The 15,785-nt window shown below is 46.0% G+C and overlaps 1 protein-coding gene and 1 long non-coding RNA gene across 3 annotated transcripts in view; one reads left to right on the top strand and one right to left on the bottom strand.

Annotated features, from left to right (window-relative positions):
• Positions 1-1,281: 1,281 nt before the first annotated feature.
• Positions 1,282-6,743, bottom strand: LOC137152820 (uncharacterized). The gene is made up of 4 exons (XR_010919612.1): positions 6,610-6,743; positions 4,283-4,361; positions 3,759-3,854; positions 1,282-1,588 (listed from the first exon to the last, which is right to left on the bottom strand). It is a non-coding gene; the product is annotated as an uncharacterized lncRNA (long non-coding RNA).
• Positions 6,744-9,262: 2,519 nt separating this feature from the next.
• Positions 9,263-15,785, top strand: part of ASPSCR1 (ASPSCR1 tether for SLC2A4, UBX domain containing) — an 82,357-nt gene continuing 75,834 nt past the window's right edge. The window contains exons 1-3 of one of the 2 annotated variants that reach the window (XM_067547125.1): positions 9,263-9,289; positions 10,992-11,047; positions 12,617-12,731. In XM_067547125.1, the coding sequence (XP_067403226.1) occupies positions 9,278-9,289; positions 10,992-11,047; positions 12,617-12,731 (183 nt within the window). In that variant the 5' untranslated portion in view covers positions 9,263-9,277. Of the gene's footprint in view, positions 9,290-10,477; positions 10,617-10,991; positions 11,048-12,616; positions 12,732-15,785 lie in introns of those variants that run through there. The other variant, XM_067547124.1, reaches the window with a different exon arrangement.

Genomic DNA, 15,785 nt, shown 5'->3' with positions numbered 1-15,785 from the left:
ATGCACCCACTGCAAAAATCTCAAGGCAGGCGCCAGGAGAGAGAGGGATTTCTGGTTGAAACTAATATTGATGGAAAGATCCTTCAGACCCTCATCTGACCTGCCACTGGACAAGCCTGCCTCAGAAGGCATACCAAAGAAAAGAACCTCATCACCTACTCATTACTGCGGCAAAGAGAGAGCGTTCACCTAAGGGGCTGTCCCCTGCACGTGGTACCGCAGAGGCAAAAGGATCCTCAGGTACAACACAGTCCATGCCACCTAAGGAATTGAAATGTCTGGGTGAGCAGTCGAGTGATTCACGGAAACTGTCATCCTCCAGCACAGCACCACAAAAAACATGGTGCAGAAACCCCGGGACAACGGTCAACAGTAGCTACAACATTGTTAGACTCTGCGGCACTGAAGAAGGATGCACTGCCGAGAGAAACCATGGCTCTCTCAGTGCTGAAGATAGTGACGCAAGGTAAGCTCAGTTTTCATCTGAGCACTCCTCCCCCACCAGACTATCACTTGAGCCAATTGAATATGGCCCTGAGAGAACACAAACCATATCCCTACTACAGTCCACCATGGCTTGGTCCTTCTATGCCATATCATATGCAGTGGCATAATTGGGATGCTTGTTCCTCCTATTCCAGGGCATACAATAGACCTACCAGTTCTCATACGAGTAGGGTGAAATCAGTGGGACTCTCACCTTTTGACTCTGTCAGTTGAAGTGAGGAAGGAAACTCAGAGGACACCACTGTGGAGCAAGATACACCTCCTCCCACACATGAATCATTGTCCTCACTAGATGAAGCTGTGATTTTCCCCCTGCATCTACTGTCACAGATGACCCCAAACAGTTTAATGACCTTCAAGAGGATTGCACAAGATTCAGAGATCCCTCTAGAGGAGGTCACAGAGTCACCCCACAAGTTGCTGAAGATATTACATTGCACTCCCGATGGCTGAGGCATTGATGGAACCTGCCAATAACATATGGCAGACACCAGCAACCATCCCTCCTACCAACAAGAGAAATGACAGGAAATACTATATTCCAGCCAAGGGGATGGAATTCTTATTCACCCATCCACCTCCAAACTCGCTAGTCATTGATGCTGCAAACCAAAGGGGCAAGCAGACAAACTATAGAGACAAACTATAAAGCTACACCACGTGACAAGGACTGGAAAAGGCTTGATTTACTAGGCAGAAAGGTCTACTTATCTTCCACCTTATTAATGAAGATATCGAACTATTCAGCACTTCTTTCAAATTATGACCACAGCATTTATGAGAAATCACAATTTATTAATGATATACCGGAAAGCAAGAGAGATCAATACAAGACTTGGAGCCAGGACATCCTTGCAGGCTTCTTTAGATGTGGCTGATACTGTGGCCAGAACAACAGCCACAGCCATCATTATGTGCAGGGCTTCCTGGCTCCACTACGCAGGCCTTCCTAGGGAATTACAAACAGAAATCGAATGGGAGGTTCTCTCTAAGGCCCAGCTCTTCACTGAAAAGACAGACTAAGTTCTTCAATCAGTGAAAGATTCCAGGGCAACTCTTAGGATCCTAGGCATATATACACCTGGAACAAAGAGGAAACACAGGTTTCAACCATATGCCTGCAAATACCCCTTTTAGTCACAATATAGACAGTACACACCACAAGAGGGAAACAGAGAACACACAGATGCAGACCATTACAGCAGGCATCTTCCACTTCCCAAACACCATGTAAACAGCAGTTTTGAGAAGTTGGTTGGGGGTCTGAGAAATCCCAGTCAACAAACAGTGCCAGCCTCACCAAGGAAAAGAATTGAATTTTGCCTACAAGAGTTTGACCTCTATTGGTCAGTAATCGCAATGGATGAATGGGTTTTAGAAATCAAGTCAGGATCCACTATCCTGTTCATATCCACCTCTCCTACTCCCAACCCTTCCCCGTCCCTTTTCAGGGCCCCATCTCACATGCAAGTAGTGCTCCAGGAAATAGATCATCTCCTACAATTAGGAGCAATAGAACATGTACCATCCCATCACAGATGGAAGGGGTTCTATTCCCACTACCTTGTGGTATAGAAAAAGAACAGAGGATGAAGACCCATGCTAGATCTCAAGGTACTAAACAAATTCGTGAGGTTACAAATTCAAAATGGTCATGTTAACATCCATAATACTGGCACTGCAGAGAGGGGACTGGTTCTCAGCTCTCTACCTCCAAGATGTGTATTTCCATATTACTATTCACCCTGCACACAGATGTTTCCTAAGATTTATGTTCTCTGGCAATCATTACTAATACAAAGTTCTACCATTTGGCCTATCTACAGCACCAAGAGTTTTCTCCAAAGTGCTTGCAGTTATGGCAGCACATCTCAGGAGACAGAATTACCATCTTCCCATACTTGGATGATTGTCTAATAAAGGCATCCACTTAAAACCTAGCCAGATGGGCTACCACTCAAACCATAATATTGTTTCAGAGACTAGGACTAAGGATAAACAACAAAAAGCCCACTTTCAACCCAACCCAACGGTTGGAGTTCATAGGGGCAGACTTGAACTCAACAATAGCCAGGGCATCATTACCAATGCCAAGAGGCTATTACGGACCTGATATCATTAGTAAGGAACAGCCCTATAGCAACAGTACGCATTGTTCTACAGCTTCTGGGACACATGGAGGCTACAACATTCGTGGTACAGCACGCACTATGTGATGCCTCCAAGGATGGCTCACTTCTGTTTACAGACTAAATAGACACAGTCTAAGCAAAGCATTGACAGTACTAAATGAGGCAAAAGATTCCCTCCTATGGTGGACCCAAGAAAACAATATGATGACAGGAATCCAATTTTAACAGACTCCATCTTCAATTATGATTTCCACAGATTCATCACGCCTGGGATGGGGAGCACACATGCTAGACCACACAATACAGGGCAGATGGTCAGAAACCGAAACCAATCTACATATAAACATCTTGAGCTTCGAGCAGTGTGCAGTGCCTGTCGGCACTTTGTACCATTCATAAGAGACAAATCAATAAAATAATGATAGACAACATAGTGTACATGTTTTTATATAAACTGCAGAGAGGAGCAAGATCCTACTCCCTATGCAACGAATCAATGAAGCTCTGGAACTGGTGTATAAAGCACAACATCAACATATCAGCAGCATACCTGCCTGGGAAACGGAATACCATCACAGACAACTTCAGACGCTTTGCACAGAACCATTGAATGGGAATTGAAAATGAAGTGGGAATTGAAAATGAAGTCCTGAAAGACATTTTTCGTCAGTGGGGAAATCCAGTGATCGATCTCTTTGCCACAAAACAAAACCACAAGTGTTCTCTTTTCTGCTCAAGGGCGAGACTAGGACTAGGATCGATGGACGACCTTCCTACTCAACTGCTGCAAGGGGCTGCTGTATGTGTTCCCACCCATACCAATGATACCTAAGACCATGCACAAAATCAGGGCTGACAAGGCAATGGTGATAATGATAACACCAGCTTGGCCTAGACAGACATGGTTCTCAGATCTGAACATGTCAATGCACAAACCTATCACACTTCCTTTGAGACATAATCTCCTTTACCATGATGCCAGTCAGATTTATCACCCAGAGATACAGAAACTTTTTCAAAGTGTGGTTCATAAATGGTTCTGCCCTGACGAGTTAGAATGCTCAGAACAGGTTAAACAAATATTACTAAACAGTAGAAAGCCAACAATGAGAGACTTGCCTGCAGAAGTGGCACAGGTTTGAATCTTGGTGCAAAGACAGACAAAACTCTGTGACATCCTCTTCCATTCCGATAATCCCCAAGTATACATTGGAACTAAAGAAATCAGGTTTATCAATTAGTTCCTTAAAGATACACCTATTAGCAATCACTGTCTTCCATGAAAAGATAAATGATAGAACCGTATTTACTCATCTGATGGTAAAAATTCCTAGCAGGTTTACAGAGGGTATTTCCAATCATACATGCCCCCACCATCATGGGACCTAAATGTAGTACTCAGGGCCATTACTAGGGCACCATTTGAGCTGTTAGGAACATGCTCACTTCTCCTACATGTCGATGAAAGTGTCCTTTCTACTTGCTATTACATCAGCCTGGCATGTAGGAGAGATTAGTGCATTCATTGCCTACCCTCCTTACACAATATTTCATAAAGATAAAATCACCCTTAGGCTACACCCAAAGTTCTTGCCAAAAGTAGTGTCGGACTTCCATATTAACCAGCCTATTCATTTACCTACCTTTTATCTGAAACGGCATGCCAATGCACAGGAAGCAGCACTGCGCACTCTGGATGTCAGATGGGCCATAACATTTTACCTAGGGAGAACAAAAACATTTTAGAAAATCAGATAAGCTTTTTGTTGCGGTGGCAGAACACACCAAAGGCAAAGCCATATCTAGCCAGAGGCTATCCAAATAGGTGAATGCCTGTTGAGATCCATGTTATAAACAAAAATTTACAAGCTCCCTCAAGAACCAAAGCTCATTGCATGAGAGCAATATCCACTTCCATAGCATTCCTGAACAACATCCTATCACAGACAACAGACATATGTAAGGCAGCGACATGGGCATTGGCACATTTTCACAAAACATGCAATTGATGAGGCAACTGCTAGTGATGCTTCATTAGGTCTAACTGTACTTTCATGCATACAAAACTAACATCGAAAGTCCCTCCACCAAATACGGGGCACTGCTCTATAGTCACCTAAAGTGGAGCACCCCCAGGGACATCACTTGAAGAAGAAGAAAAGATTACTCACCTAGGGAAATAACTTAGGTTCTTCAAGACGTATGTCCCTGTGGGTGCTTCGCTACCCCCTTTCTTCCCCTCTACTTTGGAGTTCTAGTAGGGGACTCTATGATAGAGAAGGAACTGAGGAGGTCAGGTCACGTGCGCATTAGAAGATGCACCAACAGCTCCACGAGACGGGAGCTGTGCATGCACAACCTGGATGAGTACTGCTGTGAAGATTTCCAATTGAGGACGCGGGATGCGATGATACCTAAAGTGGAGCACCCACAGGGACATACATCTCAAAAGTCAGTTACTCCATTAGGTGAGTAACCTTTTTCTTTTAGCATTCTGCTGGGTTTAAGGTAGCAACCAGGGCCTGCCTCCTTAACTTTTCCATCTTAGATGCTTTCAGAGCTCTTCCTGAAATTCTGCACTCATACTGCACTATTTTCTCTACTTAGCATTGAAAGCTGCTGCTTGCTTTGGGCAGTCCTACAGTCCTTAGTTAACTAGAACTCCGTGGTGGGGTTTGTATTGCTCACAACTAGGAATATGCACAAGACTCTGAGAGGAAGGAAACTTATCAATAGATAAGGTCTTGCCTCTGTGTAGCCACACCATTCACCCACTTACTCCTCCTTCACAGTTCTACTATCATTGAATGAGGGGCAGTGGATAGAGCTATGTCAATTGCATCTCCATGTCCCTGTTATAACCTTGGCTCTGAACATTTAGTGCTCCAAGTGGCCCCGGAGGACGCTGGTTTCCAGAAAGTTCATGAAGTGCAGCTGATCTGGGGGCTTATAAATATACAGAAGGCAATACTTCTGAAGGATCACAGATACTCTAGGGTAAATCACTGTTTTCCTGTATGATATTTTTTTAAACTTGAAATCAGCTACAGTATGTTTTCAAATTCTCTCAGCAGATTTTTCTGTCCATTCTAATGAAACAGAACTATCTCCCCATTAGCAGTAAGAGTATATATGGCCTTATCAATTATTAGATGTGTGTGTGTTTGTGCGTGTGCACAAACCTACTATATATATCCATGTGTGTGTGATATGAAATTATTACAGTTGCCTTAAAAGTGTTTCTAGGCAAGGTCACTCGAGTTTCTTGTCTGTAGTCTCCAGTGATGTGTAAAAGAATTAAAATGTTTGCAGACATAGTTTTTGGGGGGTAGAGAATACATCATTTTGGTGAGAATCTAAGGGGATGTTTGGAGGCATCATGTTGATCCTGTTAGTGGGAGAAATGAGAATTGTTCGGGGGTATTTTCAGCTGTTCCCTAATTAATTCATCCTTCTCTGTAGAGCTTTAATGAGCTCCAGGTTGTAATCCCTTCCCCCATCCCTCTGCCTGATGCTTCTAATTTCATACAAGTATTTGAAAATAGAAGTGGCTATGGATATGAAACATGACCTTTAACCTCCTTGCAACTCTTCTGATTATCACATGCCTTGAAACTAGATGCATCTCTCCAAGCCTGTAACTTGGAAATGTTCAGCTCAAGTTACTTCAAAGAGTCTCTTAACATTTCTTAAAGGGATATGCCACTTTCAGATGTAAAATAAGAAACAGCTGCATGCCTCAGACAGACAATAGAGACCATCCCAGATCTTTAGTGGATGAGGAAACAAGCCCAAGTTCCACAGGCCTTGTAAGAAACAAGACTGTCCTTTTTTAATTGAGTTATTGGTCTGCTTCAGCAGCTGAATAATCATTAATGTTTACATGGCCAACTTACTGTAAAAAAGGAGTTGTTTCATCATTCACAATCTTCCACAAAAAATATTAATTAATGGGAAGGCAAGTACTCACTGTATTCCAGGTACCTGCTGTATTGAGAGAAGATTTGCACCCTTAAGATTAAGGACACTTTGAAAATTGTTGATATTTGTTCCTAATCCATCCTGTCTCAAAATGGCTGGACCATATAAAGGGATTGGGCCCCAGTCAACCTGTGACAAACTTAACACCTCCACAGGTATGCAGAGTGAGTAGTAATGAGTGATATCATGTGACAGATGGGTCATGTGGCTAAAATAAGGTCTCTCTATAGGTAAGAGAGGCCTGGGGTGGGAAGCATAAGAGGAAAGCTGCTACAGAAGTGCAGCTAGTACCTGCCTGACTGTAGCACTCCTGGAACAAGGTTCAGGCTCCAAGGTTGGGAGGCAGCCCTGGGGCCAACGTTCCTGAAAAGCAATAGGGAACTGAAGAGGAGCCCAAGATAGAGGGGAGGCTTGAGCCTGGAATGGGAGGAAGAGGCTTCAGTGGTGTTAGGTTTGTTTGTAGTACCAAGTTTTACTGAGGGGCTTGAAGGAGAAGTCCTGAGACCAGTTACACTGCAAAGAAGAGTGTGATTAGAGAATAACTCAGGAGAGGCAAAGATGTGGCTGAAAAGGACTTTGGTTTTGAGGTTCTCTTTAATTTGGAAAGACTGTGGTCCTGGGTGAGGGGAAGAGGCCATCTGGGCTAAGCCAGCTGAGGGCCTGATCAGTTACAGGTGGACTTGGATAATCAGAAAGGGTGGTGAACTCTGAGAGGGACCCAGTCAGAGGGCTGACCCAATTTAACCCTGGGAGAGAGAGAAAAGTGCAAGGTGAGGCACTTAAGGGCTAACTACAAGAATTTTTTGCTATAAACTGAAAATTTCCCAGTTGGAAGTGAGAGGAGAAAGACCTGAGTGGTGATCACAGGATGATTATGAGCTGCCAGTGTGATGCAACCATGAAAAAGGCTAATGCAATTCTAGGATGCATTAAGTGAGGTATTTCCTGTTGAGATAGGGAAGTGTTATTACCATTGTACAAGGCACTGGTGAGACCTCATCTGGAATACGGTGTGCAATTCTGGTCTCCCATTTTTAAGAGATTAATTATCTGTGCCTACTCCAGTTTTAAGGGCTACAAGGAGGATCAGAAGAATGGAGACCTTTCCTTACAAGAAGAGACTTAAGGAGCTTGGCTTGTTTAGCCTAGCCAACTGAAGGCTGGGGAAAGTTATGATTGCTCTCTATAAATACATCAGAGGGATAAACAGGGAGTGAGAGGAGTTATTTATGTTAAGGGCCAATGTTTGCATAAGAACAAATGGATATAAACTGGCCATCAACAAGTTTAGGCTTGAAATTTAGATGAAGGTTTCTAGCCATCAAAGGAATTAAATTCTGGAACAGACTTCAAGGGTAGCAGGGGGGAGGGGCAAAAAGCTAACTTGTTTCAAGACTCAGCTTGATAAATTTGTGGAAGTGATCATATGATGAGGTTGTCTACAGTGACACATGTCCCATCTCCAGTCATTGGAGATATTTTCTACTAGCAGTCACAGATGGGCCATTAGATGGGGAGGCCTCGGAATTGGTACAGAGAATTCTTTCCCAAGTGTCTGTTTGGTAGGTCTTGCCCACATGCTGGGGGTCTAACTGATCGCCATATTTAGGGTTGGGAAGGAATTTTTCCCCAGGTCAGATTGGCAGTTTTTAGGTGGTTTTTTTCCACTTCCCCTGCAGCCTGGAATACAGGTGACTTGCTGGTTTGAACTAGAGTAAATGGTGGATTCTCTGTAACTTTAAGTCTTTAAATCAATATTTAAGGACTTCAGTAACTCAACCAGAGGTTACAGGCCTATTGCAGGAGCGGGTAGGTGAGGTTCTGTGGCCTTTGTGCACAAGATAATCGTGATGGTTCCTTCTGGCCTTTGCATCTATGAATGTATGAACAACAAGAACCTGTAGCACCTTAAAGACTAACAAATTTCTGTATGAATACTCAAGATGCTGTTGCCATATGTACATTGACCTTAATCATTACATTAATAGTAACCTACACACACAGCTTCAGTTTTGGAGTAAACTATGACTATGAAGTTTGCTATTTTGGCTCCTTTGGAACCTTCACCTGAGGTTCTGGCTGACCTTCTCCCCGCACCTTCTGATCTATGCACACCACATCCATGGCCTCACAAAATCGTGGGACCTCCTTGTCAATCTCCTCCTTGCCTTGGCCAAAATGGCCATCTACAACAGCAGGGAGAGGAGGTTGGCTGAGGAGGTGCTTTGCGAGTGTGGTGCCTCCTTCCATTCTCTGTCCAATCACGTCTCCGAGCAGAGTTCCTGTGGGCCATGTCCGCTGACTCCTTGGCTACTTTTGAGGAGCAGTGGGTGCTGTCTGGGGTTCGGTGCTTGGTGTCCCCATCAGGTTCCCTCCATTTAGCCCTTTGACCTTCACCCCCATTCCTATTTTTTCATTCATTGTCCCCTGTAATTAGTTGAGTCCTGGGCTCAATAGCTCACCCCCTTAGGCTGGGGGAGGGGCTTGCATGGGCCTGTGTCCTGGTACCCAAATAGTACTGGTGCCCTAATTAGAGGGAATGGAAAAGGCTGAGTAAACCCTGGCCAGAGTGGGTTAATGAGGAGCAGCTGTGGGGCTTGTTAGGCCAGGCACTTTAAAGGCTCCCTGGAGGATAGGCAAACAGCCAGCAAAAGGAGATGCTGCAACAGGTAGGTATGGGGCCCTTGACTGGAGTAGTGAGGCTAGACTCTGTATTATTAGCTGGTGGTGGGATATAAGTTGTAAATAAAGAGCTCTGCTGGGAGCCCGAAGCTCATGTTTGGGTGTGGTTTGTGGGCACAGAGAACCTGATCAGCTGGGGGGCCTGCTTGAACCTGCTACAATAATCTAGTTTCTAGAAGGTAAAGCTAGGTAAATGCAGTGGAAATAAGTAATAAATTTTTCAGTGAGAGTAACTAACTACAGGAGCAACTTATCAAGAGCCATGGTGGATTCTCCATCACTGACCCTTTTTAAATCAAGATGGAATGTTTTTTTTAAGACCTGCTCTAGGAATTGTGGCGGGGAGGTTCTCAGAGGGGATGATTACAAGGGTCTCTTCATAGATTCCAAGGCCACAACACAAGTGGGACTCTAGGCAGCCCTACACCGTACTGCAGTATTAGCACATAATATGCCTGGGTCAACACTACAAGGGCAGCGTGAGCGGAGTCGCCTTGCATGCACCTGGTTCTGTATCTGTCTACAGGCCTGTTGTGTTTCCTGATGACGTAAGCACCCCCTCAGGGCACAGCACCCCACCTCCCTGAACAGGGCTGAATCAGCGTGAAAGGGATGCAGTGCGGGTGTAGACACGGGGTGACCGACAGCTACCCTAGCAGTTTCCAGCTGTCCCACAAGGCCTCATACCTCTCAGCTCCCTTCCACGCTCACTAGTCCATGAACGTTTTCCTCACTGAGACCCAGTCTTGTGAGTGAACAATGCCAGGCAGGGTTCCTTCGGTCTACCAGACCGAGGGGGGGCAGGAGGAGGGGAGCTGTGTGGAAGAGGCGTTGTGGGGGGAGGGGGCAGGCGCGCTGGACACAGCCGCGAGCGAGGGGGGCCCGAACCCGCGCGGAGCTGAGAGGGAGGCCGGCCGTTGACGCGGAGGGCCTAGGCGCATGCGTTGCGCCCTGCGCTGAGCGAGGGAGAGCGGGCGCGGCGCGGCGCGGCGGGAGGGGCACGCGCAGACTCGAGCCTGCGTTGGCGCCAGTCTCCCCCGCTCCCTCGGCGCGGCCGTGTTCCAGCCCCGCCCACCGCCCGGGCTGGTGCCCGCCAGTGGGGCGGCGGCGCTGCTGCTGCGCCCGGCCCGCCCCCCCGCCCGGGACAGTCACTCATAGCAGCAGCCGCCGCAGCGGCAGAGCCGACCGAGGGAGGGGACGCGGGGAGGGAAGATGGCGGCGGCCGCTGGCGGGGGGGGCTCCGCGGTCTCGGTGTTGGCCCCGAACGGGCGGCGGGTCACGGTGCGGGTGGGTCCCGGCACCGCGCTGCTCCAGGTGGGTGCTGCCCGCGGTGAGGGGAGCCTGGGGAGACACCGCTCCGATGGGCTGGGGGAGGAAAGAAACCCGCTGTCAGCCCCCTGACGCCTCAGACGGGCTCCCCCTGGGTTGTGGAGGCCCACCGCCCCTCCCTCCCTCCCTCGCTGGCTGCAGGGAGCCTTGCCCCGAGCCTGTCTCCGAGTCGGACTCGGAGTCCGCCAGCCTGGTGCGTGGCGCGCCGCCCTGCGCGGCACGGGCCCAAGTGCCTGCGGCTCGCGAGCCCCACTTGACCATGGCTGGAGTAAGAGGGACGGCTCCGTAGCGCCCAGCCCCCGGTAACGGGCAGCCAGCTAGCGCCCAGCTCCGGTAATGCCCTTTCTGTTCTCTCTGCAGATTCTAGAGGAAGTTTGTGGGAAGCAGAACTTCAATCCCAACGAGTATGATTTGAAGTGAGTCTTGGCTGGTTTGGACAGAACCTCCTATTGCCTGGGCAAGCCTGAGAGCTGCCTCTGTAGTCCCATTAAATATTGTGGATGGGAGCCTTGAGTGTCATTACTGTGCAAAATGATTGAAATAGGTGTCCCCCCCCCAGAGAGACTGGGGATGCCATTTTATGTATTCATTCTTTATACAAGCAATAGCAACAGTGAGTTAGCTGGTGATGTGCCCAGTCAGGTGCTGTGATCCTGTGGGTGGCAGAGGTGGTAGCTCCACAGGGAAAAAAGCCTAGAACCTTCCCTCTCTGTGAGCTCTAACCCTGAATCACACATCAGAAGGTACATGCTGGTCAGTTGCTGAACTTGAGATTGGGAGGGTGGAGGTCCTGGAACAGCAGGTGAACTTGCCTTGAGTGTTCTTATGTTCTGTTAGTTTATCCAAGCTGGTGTTACGGGAGCACATACACAGTGTGTTTCAGGCTCTTCCCTGTTGTAAAGATGCTTATAGGGCTGACATACTGCTTTGTTGAAAAGCATCAAAATAGATGTTTATATTCAGAAGCCAGGCCTCCACCTCCAAATCTCCATAAAGGTGGCAATTCCACTATTCCTATTTACCTTGTGTGTTGCCTAGCTTGAAAGCTCCTTCACCTTTTTAATTTGACCTAAAACATCAGCTCTCAAATTGATCCCTGGAGCACTTGCTGGTGTTTGGCAGAGAGCTGGCTAATCCTGTGTTGCTAACACTCCTGGATTCTAGCTGCAGAATTGCCATAAAGGAAGATAAAAATACATTATGAATGTTATCTTTCCATGTAAGCAATTGCTGTAATTGCCACATGGATGTTATGTGAATACAAAAGGGGGGGGGAGGGGGGGCACAAATATCCACAAGACACACGCTGTTAAGGTGTGATCCAGAGTAATGTCAAAATAAACCATTTAAACTTTCAGTTCCTGCCCCCATTCTATGATTTTTGGGGAGCATATTGAGACTGTCTTCACTGTTTTACAGTGAGATAACTAATGTACAATAGTTCTCACTGTAAAATTCCCAGAGACGACAAGGCACCTGTTACTACTAGATAATGCTACTTTACAGTAACAGTAGCCTGTGCCTCCAGTCATGGCAGACCTCACCTAGTATACCTTGCAATAAAACTACTGTGCCATGTCTCCACCAGGATTTTATAGTGGGATAGTGTATGCGCATTACTTAACCTGTAGTAAAAGCACACTTTTTGTAGCAATGAAGACAAAGCCTGAAACTATTTATTCACTTGTATTCTACCTCTTCTTTGTAGTCTTGGGAGAAGAGGTGAGGAACTTGAGTCTTTGCAAGGTCTATGACCTTCACAGCCAGACTGCAAGTTTTCAGTATGCTGAATTATTTCTGGTGGGTTTGCTTCCCAAAATGACAGTTTGCATCATAGAATCCAGCCCCATGGTGCTCCATCAACCTGTGGAGAGGTGCAGAGTTCTTTTTCTGCTCCAGACAGCATTGCTAGAAATCCTTGTCGTGATCTGAGGGGCAGCATGTGGTTTTACCTGATCTCCTTCTTGAGCTTTTTTCTCTTGCAGGTTTCAGAGGACTGTCCTAGATCTTTCTCTGCAGTGGAGATTTGCCAAACTGCCCAACAATGCCAAGCTGGAGCTGGTGCCAATCTCTCGTAACAGAGTGGGAACTGAAAACAAAGTATGTCAGTTTCACAACATGACCTATCTTTATTTAGTTTGCAGGCATATTAGGTATGATCTTTTAAAATTAAATAAGCATGAGAGACAAGGTGCGTGAGGTAATATCTTTTATTGGACAAAGTTCTATGTGTAAGCTCAAAAGCTTGTGTCTCTCACCAGCAGAAGTTGGTCCAATATAAGATACTACCTCACTACCTTGTCTCTCTAATATCCTGGGACTGACATGGCTACAACACCACTGCATAGAACTAATGAGCATGGTCAGGCTTGGCCAGTACTTGGATGGGAGGCCACGCAAAGAATACCCAGGTGCTGCAGGAGGTAGGGTTGGTGATTTATTAACTTAAAAAAGAAAAACAAAACGAGAGTTCTGTAGCACTTTAAAGACTAACAAATTTAATTTCAGCAGGCATAAGCTTTCATGGGCTTCAGCTCACTTCCTCAGATGCAGTTGGTAGAAATAATACAGCAAATATTGGCAACATATATAGGAGGCAACATATACATATCCAAAGGCATAGAAAACAGTGGGGTAGGTGGATGAAAGCTGGGTAGTCGAGGCTTAATGAACTCCATTGAGTAGGAGGTGAGAATGGGTGATCAGAGCAAATTACTTCTTGTAATGAGAGAGCCATTCCAAATCCCTGTTTAAACCCAGTTTAAATGTGTCAAGTTTGCAGATAAATTCTAACTCAGCAGTTTCTCTTTGGAGTCTGTTTTTGATTTATTAACTGACACTCCCCATTTACAATTAGTATTAAACTAGTGTCCCAGCCTTATGCTAGGACCTGCCATTGTGTGTGTGGGGGGGGGGGGGGGGGATTTTTTAGGTGAGATATAATACTAAGGTCTTGATCACCTGAAGTCATTAAAGATTCCAGACCATTTTGTCCAGAAGTTGTGGCCATTTTCCTGACCTAATTCTTGTTTCAGTAATTATATTCTGCCTCCCTAAATTCCGTTTGCAATCTCAGATTGTTACCAGATTCTCTTTCACTTTTTGCCCTGCATTGTTTTTCAGTGTTTTTACTGAGAACTCAGACAACTTCTCAGTTTTCTCTCAATGGTGGCTGTGTTTCTGCAGTGGGTCAAATAGTCCCTATTTATATAATTTGTAAAATGCTAGGAATATCTCCCATGGCCACTTTTATTCTCCTTATGGTCTTTATTTTTTTAAAAAAGATTTGCAGAGTATTTCTTGCTGTAGTAACTAAATGCTTATTTGTAGTAAATTTTTTAAAACAAACAATATTTTATGGGAGTTGCCTTGTATTTTATGACTAGAAATGGATAGTGTGTGATCTTGCTTAAGTGGAGTCTGGAAATATTAACTTGTCTGTCACTATGATCCCTATGAATATTTTGTCTAACACAGAGGTTCTCAAACTTTGTGACAGACCACATGATGCTGGTTTCTTCTTATTTCCACCTGCTTAGTTGTGTTGGAAGACTACTATCCCTAATGTTATATTTCTGCAGAGGTAATTGCTGCAGTTACAGTAATGTTATACGATTCAAACAGAAAGTCAGGTGGGCTTGAGTCCTTGCCTGGGTGATAATGGAAGGCAGGTATCCATGAGCTATTGTCTGTATAGAGTTGTGGTCAACACTGTGAAAAAGTCTGTGAGCCTGTGCTCTAGCACACTGTGTTGGACTTTGGGATGTTATCATGTATCCAAACTTCTTTGCATGACCCTCCCCCCATTCCTCATTTTATGCATTGCTTCAGTGACTTTACTTTTCACTTTGTGGAAGAAGGAAGGTTGGTCCTCTGGCCTCATAAGACTTACCATTTAATAGATCCATGTGGGCACCATATGCTGTAATTTTTAACTACAAAGGGCTGTAGTGGCACCTGGTTGCTCTCTCTGGGGACCTGAAGGGGGGTGGTGTGATGCGGTGCAGCTGGCAGGACTGTGGAGTGAGGACCTCACCTGGAGTATATATCCTGTTCAGGTTGCTTTATCTTAAAGAAAAAGTTGAGGCTGAAAATGAAGGACAGGTAAGTTTTAGGGGCCAAAGGAAAAGGGTTACATATGAAAAAGGTTATGACCACTAGGACTTCTCTTGGAAAAGAAATGAGCTGGGAGACAGTCAGTACAGTCTAGAGCAGTGGTTCTCAAACTTTTTGTATTGGTGACCCCTTTCACACAGCAAGCCTCTGAGTGTGACACACACACACACACACACACACCCCCCCAGCCCTTGCACCTCCCTCCCCCTTTTGCCTACCTGGAGAAACTGACCTGCGTGCAGGGAGCTGCAGGTATTGCTGCTTGCGCTCCTCTGCGCACCACTAGGGGGCTGTGAGGGTGGGGAGCGAGGAGCAATGTCAGGGCTTCCTGCATCCAGGTCACTGCCCTCCCCTTACGCAGCCTATGTGGGAAAAGAGAGCAGCGGCTTCCGCACAGACCAGGTGGGGAGAAGGACCTGGATGGCGGGAGCCCCCGTGTGTTGCTCCTTGCTCCCCCCTCACAGCCCTCTTGGGGCACGGAGGAACATTGTGGGAGTGAGCAGTATCTGTGTGTCAACGCTTGCCCCTCCCCCCACGTTCCTCCACTGGGAGGAAGCAGGGAGGCTCTCAACCCCGCGGGCAGGGGAGCATGTGACCCCACATAACTACGTCAGGACCCACAGTTTGAGAACCAATGGTCTAGAGAGATCAGGCCTTTCTAGGGCTGGGCATTGTACAGAAATGTAATCGGGGGGGGGGAAGGACAATTACTATTTTAAGACTTTTGTTTTTAAGGTCTTGAAGGATGCAATGTAAACTGAGTTGCCATCCCATAACATAAGAACAACAAGGTCTGGAATGTAATGGTATAAAAACAATACAAGAAAATACATTGTAGAATATGTAGTTGGCCAAAAGAACTCCCTGCCTGTGTCAAATACTGTACCTGGGTTTTCAAAATCTCTGGATAACTTCATCAGCAGAATCAACAGTAGTAATTATGTGCTGAATTTCGGGCAGTCAAAGCTTGTGCTTTATAATGTAGGCTGATTTCCACATGGTTGGGGATGAATTTCCCCTCAATGTGCCCCATATTAT

The sequence above is a fragment of the Emydura macquarii genome, unplaced genomic scaffold, assembly GCF_026122565.2.
Source record: "Emydura macquarii macquarii isolate MOO-44397 ecotype Brisbane River unplaced genomic scaffold, CSIRO-AGI_Emac_v2 contig_1230, whole genome shotgun sequence".
Classification (NCBI taxonomy): domain Eukaryota; kingdom Metazoa; phylum Chordata; order Testudines; family Chelidae; genus Emydura; species Emydura macquarii.
Note: the sequence above shows the minus strand (reverse complement) of the source record. Positions and strands in the feature narration are given on the sequence as shown.